The 10,000-nt window shown below is 49.3% G+C and overlaps 1 protein-coding gene across 1 annotated transcript in view; it reads right to left on the reverse strand.

Moving 5' to 3' along the window:
- The window catches only part of wwc3 (WWC family member 3), a gene marked incomplete at its 5' end in the record, with an annotated part of 30,246 nt that overhangs the window by 11,132 nt on the left and 9,114 nt on the right, over positions 1-10,000 (reverse strand). Inside the window, 5 exons of the mRNA XM_084444446.1 lie at positions 1-127; positions 3,810-3,889; positions 4,470-4,546; positions 5,645-5,851; positions 9,170-9,279. The exon at positions 1-127 is cut by the window's left edge and continues 3 nt beyond it. Of these exons, the coding sequence (XP_084300572.1) occupies positions 1-127; positions 3,810-3,889; positions 4,470-4,546; positions 5,645-5,851; positions 9,170-9,279 (601 nt within the window). The remainder of the gene's footprint in view (positions 128-3,809; positions 3,890-4,469; positions 4,547-5,644; positions 5,852-9,169; positions 9,280-10,000) is intronic.

Below are 10,000 nucleotides of genomic sequence, written 5' to 3' on the forward strand. Positions count from 1 at the left end.
GATGAGGTCCAGCCTCTCCTTCTCTCCTGTGCTGATGGCCTTCTTGATGCTGCGCAGCTCGTTGAAGATGGCCTGCGCCTCGTCCAGCTTGTAGTTGGTCTGACTACAGGACATCTTCCGGTCAATCCTATTCACACACACACACACACACGCACGCACGCACGCACGCACGCACGTACACACGTACACACACACACACACACACACACACACACACACACACACACACACACACACACACACACACACACACACACACACACAACACACATCAGTCTAGTCTGCAGACAGTGTTGGATGCTACTCGTGTTCATGGCTCCACCATAGAATACATACATGTCTCTATGGGGGTTTTCCTGGTAACAACACACACTGAGGCGTGTGTTTCCACCCAGACAGGGAGCATCCCGCCGGGCTTTAACACCAACACCAACACCTAAATATAGTTTACGCAAGAGCCCGGCCCGCCCACTTTTACACACCTAATTATAAAGACTTAAATTAGGAATGACATCGCTCACTCCCCGCCAGACAACAGGGTGGCGCTTTATATTGGAAAAATAGCTTGTTGGAAAATATGTCTGGAGAGGTTCTCTGACATTTCCAAAGTCAGAGTCGTTTTGGTGTACTAGGAGGTGAAATACAACCAAGTCAGAGTGGTTTTGGTGTACTAGGAGGTGAAATACAACCAAGTCAGAGTCGTTTTGGTGTACTAGGAGGTGAAATACAACCAAGTCAGAGTGGTTTTGGTGTACTAGGAGGTGAAATACAACCAAGTCAGAGTCGTTTTGGTGTACTAGGAGGTGAAATACAACCAAGTCAGAGTGGTTTTGGTGTACTAGGAGGTGAAATACAACCAAATCAGAGTGGTTTGGTGTACTAGGAGGTGAAATACAACCAAGTCAGAGTCGTTTTGGTGTACTAGGAGGTGAAATACAACCAAGTCAGAGTGGTTTTGGTGTACTAGGAGGTGAAATACAACCAAGTCAGGATACTTTTGGCCAGGATGGCCTCTTTTAGGAGGAGGAGAGAGTGGAGAGAGTCTTTGGTGGAAGAATGGAGCTATATGGATCCGCTCTGCTCGGGGGTATCTGCGGTTATTAGGGTGATTTTAGTTTTAACGTCTTCTTCTGAACTATCGTCTCAGACGTTATGATGAGGTGGCTGAAACCTGAGGGTGGCCTCACTGGACCCCCCTGTCAGGAAGAACTAGGACTGTCTGACTGAGAAATAAGGAATCCTCAGGACTGCCCTGCCAGTCTGCCTGTCTGCTTGTCTGTGTCTGTACACCTGTCTGTCTACCTCCCTGCCCTGCCTGCCTGTCCATCGGTCTGTCTGTATGTCTTCATACTGTACCTTCATACTGTATCTGTCTGTATGTCTTTATACCTTCATACTGTATCTGTCTGTGTGTTTGCCTGCCTGTCTGCCTGGGCTCCCTCCCTCTCTCCCTCCCTCCCTCTCTCCATCCCTCCCTCCCTCCCTCCCTCCCTCAATCCCTCTCTCCCTCCCTCTCTCCCTCTCTCCCTCTCTCTCTCTCTCCCTCCATCCCTCTCTCCCTTGCCTGCTACATCACTGGGGCTGGCACGTGTCCCCGGTCTGGCCACGGCCCGCTTCCTCCAGGCCCTACTTCAACAGCAGGTACTGTTCGCCCGTAGACCCTGCCTGTTCCTCCCCAAACAGGGCCTGCTTTGTTCCCCCCACCGCCCCCCACCGCCCACCCCCGCTGGCAGCGCCTGGGGGTTTATATGCTTAGCTGAAACGTGCCACTGCCCACTGCTCCGTGCCCTTACTGAACCCCCCCTCCTCATGGTCAGTGGTGCAGGCGCTTGTTTAAAAGGCTCTCTGAGTAAACGGTGCTCCAGCGTAGACGACGAGGCCTCCCGAGCTCAGTTATGCTCCGTGTAAATAAAATGTGTGTTTCTGAAGTTACTGTAAGCGACTTTGAGACTGTTTTTTTGTTTTTGTTTACTGCTTTGTGACATTCGGTTACGTACCGCGTTTAACGACGTCGTCATGAGGAGAGACCGAGGGGGAAACCCCAGCCTACATTAAAAACAAAGAAACGCCTGCTCTTTCGGTTTACGAGAACATGAGAAAATGAACCGCGACCGATTGAGATTCCGAGGAGCTAAACAGATCCTCAGAGGGCCGTCGCAGGTCTGATCTAACCTCGTGAAATAGATGCTTACTCCTGCGAATTCCATATCCCTCCTTGAGCAGCAACAGTTTGGGGGATTTCCACTCCGTATCAGACAGATGTTGTTGTTTGTTGTGCGTGACTCTGTACGGGGCGAGGTGCCCTGCGCTCCGATCTGAAACAGGGGCGGCCCTGGGGACCTTGCCCCCACAAGGCCAGGCCAAAGACGGCCCAGCAAAAATCAACAACAATAACAACAACAGAACACACAAAAACCAAATCATCTTGAGAACAGGGCGCATCCATGTTTTTCTCCGGGCTGTGTATTCCCTCGTCTATTCTGGGAGCCACTCGAGTTGTGTATTATCTAAGAGATAAGGACTCTCGCCAGGACTCAGGAAGTGCAGAGGAATTTGCTGCCAGATAGCTCAATGTTTTTGAAACTACCCCCTGCCCCCCCCCCCCCCCACCCCACATAGAGACACTTCCTCCCCAGTCAGAGCCTTGGCTCTCTGCACTCCACTGCTGCATCCTCTTCCTGAGGTGGAGTCTCCTTTTCCAGCTCAAATCTCTCTCTCTCTCTCTCTCTCTCTCTCCCTCACTCTCTCTCTCTCTCCCCCCTTCTCTCTTCCTCACGCACGAGGAGGCCAAGCTTCTATTTGTAACGTGAAATGTGGAGCAGCTCGGAAATGTTCCCACCAGCACAAAAAGCAACTATGTATACACACACACACACACACACACACACACACACACACACACACAGAACCCACACTAGCAACACGACAAATCAATGTTGTTGAATAACACCAAGTCTGAGGTGAAAAAGTATGTCTCCTCGTAACTACCCAACTGCATCTGAACCAGAGATCCCCCTGCCTAACATTTCAGAGCATTCAACTGTAAACGGGGGCGGATACTGAGACCTAATGCTGAACCTCTGTGAGCCGATGCAGAATCACCTTATCCATCTCTAGTATCTCCTCTAGTTCCACCGTCATAAAAACGCATGGGATTCCAAGCATACTGTAGTCTACTGCCGTTTACCAGCGCCGTACATGGTCCAGAGAAGCCGGTCAAGGCCATCTGGGGTTATGGATAGCACTGGGTCACAATATTCACACGGTGAAGTGAAAGAGAAACCTCAGAGAGACGGGCAGAGACCGGGGAAGTACGATGACTCACGGAGGGAGAGGTAGGACGAACGACGGGGAGGAGAAGAGAGACCCCTGTGGAAAGGATGAAGGCAGAACACTACGCGCAGAGGAAGATCACAGTAGTGTGTGTGTGTGTGTGTGTGTGTGTGTGTGTGTGTGTGTGTGTGTGTGTGTGTGTGTGTGTGTGTGTGTGTGTGTATGTATGTGTGTGTGTGTGTGTGTGTCTTGTGTGAGAATGCACACGTAGACCCAGGGGTAGGGGCCGGGGTACAGCAGAGCGTGAGAGTGTGTGGGAAGGAGCAGGGGAGGTTGTGCTGAAGGAGGAAGGGTGGGTCTTAGGGGGGAGGGAAGAGGGGGTAGTTACAGAGAGAGAGAGAGAGAGAGAGAGAGAGAGAGAGAGAGAGAAAGAGACAGAGAGAGTGTGTATATATATGTGTGTGTGTGTGTGTGTGTGTGTGTGTGTGTGTGTGTGTGTGTGTGTGTGTGTGAGTGTGACAGAGAGAGAGACTCACTCCTGCAGGGTCTCCACTCCCATAGTCTTATACTGGAGCTCCTGCTTCATCTGGGCCAGCTCCTGTTTGAGTCTGGAGAGCTGAGGACACAGAGCAGAGAGCTGGCTCGTCATGGCGGCCGCACAATGGCCGTCCCTCATCACTGCCACTGTCTTGAATGCTTAGTCATCACATATCAGACACGGCAACACATAGCTATGCGCGCATCCACACCCATGCGTCAGCACGCACGCACACACACACACACACACACACACACACACACACACACACACACACACACACACACACACACACACACACACACACACACACACACAAACCACAACATCAGTGGTTGAACCCTGACACCATCTATATTAATCACAAAAAGACTACTCAATTCCAGATCTCCACAATGACGGATCACAGTCTTCACAAAGGAGAATTTTCATGAGCTAAGCACTAGGAAACACTGGACACTGGCCCCTGGAGGCCGTAACCCAGCCTCCCTGTGACCCTCCAGGGCTGATCTCATCCTCATCCTCTGGGGGGGGGGCGCGGGGGGGCCCTGGTCAGTGGTGCATCCTGTGAGGGCCACACCCCGGCCCCTGGTTGCGCCGTGGGGCCCCCCTCTGGCTCTGACGTCCAGCCCATTGTTCTCCAGACATAATGACTTACCCGCTCGCGCCTACAGGCGATTTCCGCTTTTATTTGGTCAGGGTCATATTTAGCATTTGAGGACGAGCCAGAGAGCGCTGCGAACACAAGAAGGAAGAGGAGGAGAAATGCGGAGAGAGGGAGGGAGAGAGAGGGAGGGGGAGAGAGAGAGGGAGGGAGAGAGAGAGAGGAGGGAGAGAGAGAGAGGGAGGGGGAGAGAGAGAGGGAGGGGGAGAGAGAGAGGAAGGGGGAGAGAGAGAGGGAGGGAGAGAGAGAGAGGAAGGGGGAGAGAGAGAGAGGGAGGGGGAGAGAGGGAGAGAAAGAGAGGGGTCAGCTAAAACTTAAACTTGACTTTGTTATTCTGACAGACGTGTGACCACAACAGAGGAGTGGGTGATGGGACACGGCGTCCTCTGATTGGGCGGCTTCATCAGAGAGCATTCCTCTGGACCCCACCCTCCTCTGGACCCCACCCTCCTCGACGAGCTCCCAGACTGCATCTGTCTGGAGGTGTAAGGTAAGCCGGGCGGAAACGGAGGGAGGGAGGGAGGGATGGAAGGGAGGGAGGACTAAGAGAGGCCCAGTCTTGTGCACCGGGAGGAGGAAGGGTAGGAGGAGGAGGAAGAATAGGAGGAGGAGGAGGAGGAGGAGGAAGAAGAGAAGAAGGAGAAGGAGGAGGAGGAAGAAGAGGAGGAGAAAGAGGAGGAGGAGGAAAATGAAGGAGGAGAAGGAGGAGGAGGAGGAAAAAGAGAAGAAGGAGGAGGAGGAAGAAGAGGAGGAGAAGGAGGAAGAGGAGGAGGAAGAAGAGGAGGAGAAGGAAGAGAAGGAAGAGGAGGAGGAGGAAGAGGAGAAGGAGGAGGAAGAAGAGGAGAAGGAGGAAGAAGAAGAGGAGGAGAAGGAGGAGGAGGAGGAGGAGGAGGAGGAAAACAGCTTGAATAGGAACAGGAAGAGGTGGGGAGTGGCAGCTGTATCAGTGTGTGTGTGTGAGGTGGGGTTATAAAGCCGTGTGAACAGCGCCAGGCTGCGTCTGTGTGTGTGTGTGTGTGTGTGAGATGGGGTTATAAAGCCGTGTGAACAGCGCCAGGCTGCGTCTGTGCGTCTGTGTGTGTGTGTGTGTGTGTGTGTGTGAGATGGGGTTATAAAGCCGTGTGAACAGCGCCAGGCTGCGTCTGTGCGTCTGTGTGTGTGTGTCTTACTGCTGCCGGCCAACGAGCCGCGGTCGTCCTCCGACAGCTGGTGGAGGAGCAGCATCTCCCGCTGGGCCAGCTCCAGGCGCTGCTGCTTGACCAGGTACATCTCCCTCTTGGCGCTGAGAGCCTCCTGGGCCACAACCAGGTACTCCTTCAGCATGCGCTCCTGCTCCTGCCGCCATTGGGTGCGCGGGTTCTCTATCTGGGTGGTCTCTGGGGGGCCGGGGGCAGACACGAGCGGGCGCTTAGGCAAGCAGCACCAACCCCCCCCACCCCATAATCAGCCTTCTTAGACCACACGCCTGTGTCTACCGGTCAGTACGACCGATTCTACTTTTTGTTGACACCCTTGCGAACGCCTTACTACGGAGCGCGTTTCTCTAACACTTCTCAGTGGAGCAGAATCTACAGAGGAAGAGGATCTGATGTGGGAGGAAGAGTCGACACGCTGTCTGTCTGCTGGCTTTGAGACAGAGACCCCATTTAGACTTGGTTTTAGAATGCGTTTTGAACGATCAGATTCAGTGGACAGCACTAAATACAAGTGTAAACAGCCACCAAAACGTTTTGTGAGACGTTTCCTCAAACCACTTGCCGAGGTGGTCTTTAGTGATCTTTAGTAGTCTAAACGCTAAAATGTCCATGTGTCCCTGACAAAGACGTAACAGGAAATCATCAATCAATCATCAATGCAAGATAATTTTTAAACTCTTTTTTAAGTCGCAAATGACTTGTGATCTACCAATCAAAACAGTTAGAATAGTCCTACATTGTTCATTAGTTCTTCAAACATCTTCAGCTGCAGTCTAACCGACTGATTATTGATTTGTTTACATGGCACAGCTGTGCGACACACACACAGGCAGGAGTGAGTGAGTTACTATGGTTACTAAATATGAACACAAGTGGTCAGCTGGACACATTTGGAGACGGATGATAGACACAGGTGTAAACGGCGATGTGTCTCGCTGTCCAATTTTGATGTGATCGTCCAAAACGCATTTTAAAACCAAGTCTAAACAGGGTCAAAGGGACCCACACTTCCTCTTAGCCCATACTGTATGTGGTGGTTCAAAAAAGTCATGAATGAATGCGGAGGCACCTTAAGCACAGCGACGTTGTCACGGTTGAAGGTGCCACATTCTAAACCTTTAAACACTCACCCAAATAGAAATGTCCTAAATCCGGAATGGAGTCTGTCCCAGTATTGACGCATGTCTGAGTTTGTGTTTAATGTACTGCTGGCATTACAGGAAAAATGTCCATACAAGTGTACAATAAATAATATTTTAACAAAAACATGATTAAGGGAAATTAATGGTGAACTTCGGGACAACAAACGATGGAGTGTAGATACTAGTAAGGCTGTGTAATAAAATAGATACTGCTAGGGATGAGAAGGTATGGATTTTTGTATTACGGTACGGTACGGTATCTAGTTACACGGTACGGTTTACGGTATTTCACGGTATACGGCATTTCACCTCCCCAACACACATAAAAAAACAAGTATTTTATTTTGAATGAACTACAGTGCAACACATGATGAAAAATACACACTATTGTAATTAAGCTCAGTTTATTAATAGCAAGCTTAAATTAAATTACAAAATTAACTGTTGCAAGCAACTTGAAATGTGAAGTTTCAGCAACGCATTATTGTGTAATACCGTAAACGTAATACCGTAAACACAGGGAATGTCACGGTTCTAATACCGTGGACATTTTATACCGCGGTTCACGGTTTTACGGTATACCGTCTCATCCCTAGATACCGCTATATCTTTTTCTGTGATACTGTAGTGATTTTCCACGGTAGGGCCTACAGTATCGATGCATTTAAAAAAAAAAAAAAAAAATCTACATTACAACACACGGAATAGATATATAAAATTAGGATATAATTCAATCAACGATACATTAATCATGTTTTAAATTGATTTTAAGGACAGGTTCGTAATTTAGCATTATAAGCCATGTTAAAAGGTTATTTACGATCATTGACAACGGCCGATATCAAAGTTTCATCAAACGGTGCACTCTCGAGATATAGCCCATCGTCGCTAACACACTTTCGATCAGGTTTTATTGATCATATTATTTCCATTGATTTTTATTGACAACAAAACCAGAGATGTTTAGATTCATCCGCGTCCCACGTTGCTGTTGTTGTGGTTGTGTGGACCTGTGACCCGGAAGCGGCTCTTGTTCTTCTATGGTAGCCAAACTCAGTGAAGACCTCCCAGTTCTATGCTAAATGATATATAAAACCCGATCTGAAGCACACTGTGGAGATTATTTTGACACAACATCAACGGACATCAGTGACCACTCTGAGATTCCTGTCTTTGAAAACGAGAGTTTATGTTGTTTTTGAGGGATTTTGTCTATACACCTATGGATCCATTGAGTGTGTTAGTGGCGACAGGCTATATCTTGAGAGTGCACCGTTGATCGTTTGCAACGATTTGGAATATGTAGGGGTGGGTCGTATGCCCACCTCCCTTGTTCTCTGTAAAGCGCATTGTGTTGCCTCTGGGTATGAAATGCGCTATACAAATAAAGCTTTGATTGATTGATTCATTCATTTGACGAAACTTTGATATTGGCCTTTGTATATAATCGTAAATAAGCTTTTAACATGGCTTATAATGCTAAATTGCGAACCTGTCCTTTAAAATGTCCTTACATTCGCTCCACACTCAGGATCACGTCCAGGGATGGAAATGTATTTTCAGCTATATTTAAAAATGTTCAGTATCGCAATGTATTGCAATATGTATTGTACAGTATCGTATAGCAATATATTGTGATATAATCGTATGGTGAGGTCCTTGTCAATACCCAGCCCTAGATACTGGAGTTATGTTGCTTCAGACCATGCTGCTGGAGCTGTGACACACTGTCAGATTATGTGATCTAGAACGCCACACTGTGGGAGGTCAACCAACCAGGCCAAGATGTCACATGATCAACACATTCCAGAGGTTCCACGCATTCCCTTAAATGGGGCCAGGTGGAGAAGGGTGGACGTCACAACAGGGTGGACATCACGACAGAGATGACTGATCATGTTACACATCCTTGCTTCATACTAGTGACCAGGCAGGCGTCCCCCCGTGGCTCGCTGAAATTACATCGTCATCTGTCATCAGGGACCGTGAAAAGCAGGAAGCGTCAGAGGGATAATAAATTAAGAAACTCTATTTGGAACTACTGCTGCACTGGGAGCCGAGTAAAGCAGGAGATCCATAGAAGTGGCTCAAGCATAACGCCTGACCTATCCGACGCGTCCTTCTTTTGATCTTCCCCTGGCTGCCTTTGGGAGACACAGGGTGGCCCAGACTGTCTGTCTACTGGCTGACATGAGGTCCTGACCCAGCCTCAGGGACAGAGAGGCATGGGGGGGGGGATCATACCGTACTACAAAACCAGGGGAACAAAGCCGGAAGGCCATGCGAAAAGGCGCACCTGTTACACATTTAGCAGACGTGTGTGTGTGTGTGTGTGGGGAGGGGGGGGGGGACTTACTGTTGATGTGGTCGATGTAGTAGACTCCCACCTGCTGGTCGTACACCACCTCCCAACCGAGCGGCAGCTCGTCCCCGACACAGTCAGCGAACGTCAGGGGCTTGGTGATCCTGCAGGAACACGGGACGGCGTTACTGACTAAAGCGTTTCATTATAAAGGCATTTCTCGTTGTGAAGGGGCGCCCGTATCATGTGCGCACGACAAATAAACCACCCTGAAACTTGACGACAGGTGAACTTTTCATTTGAGGTCATGCATAAATCAGCCAAGGGTATTGGCAAAAACACATTCTTAACTTTCAGCGCAATTACAGGGGAGGGGGGGTGGGGGGGGAGAAAACACTGGCATCTCAAAAATCCAGAGAATTCCTGAGAACCACAATGAATGCATGTTCTGTCACTCACAGTCTGCTGATCTGTTAACCCCTTGGGTAAAACACTGCATAGTTTAGCATGAAGGGGGAGATCTAGCCGATAAGCACATTCCATACAGCAAACCTATCCGTTCATGTCTGCCTTATGCCTTCATATCATATGGACATGAAGAATCCTTTTAGTTCATGGACTGAGGTTAGGGTTAGTCATTCTGTTCACAGAGACAGTTAATAGTGGCGTCTGTCTCCTTTGTTCCCTTGCTCTGGAACTGGGACCTGGAACGACGGTGCTTCCCGTGTGTTAAGTGCTTCCTGAACTGTGTTAAGTTGTTTCTATTGTTTTTTTCTGATACCGCCTTGAACTATTCTTACTCATGGATGAGCGGCGCTCATTTGAATTCCTTGTGAAAGCCGATGAAATACGGTGAAGTTCCCTGTAGCTGTGGAGGAAGCCAGG

Source organism: Borostomias antarcticus (genome assembly GCF_949987555.1).
Source record: "Borostomias antarcticus genome assembly, chromosome: 10".
In the NCBI taxonomy this organism is placed as follows: Eukaryota; Metazoa; Chordata; class Actinopteri; order Stomiiformes; family Stomiidae; genus Borostomias; species Borostomias antarcticus.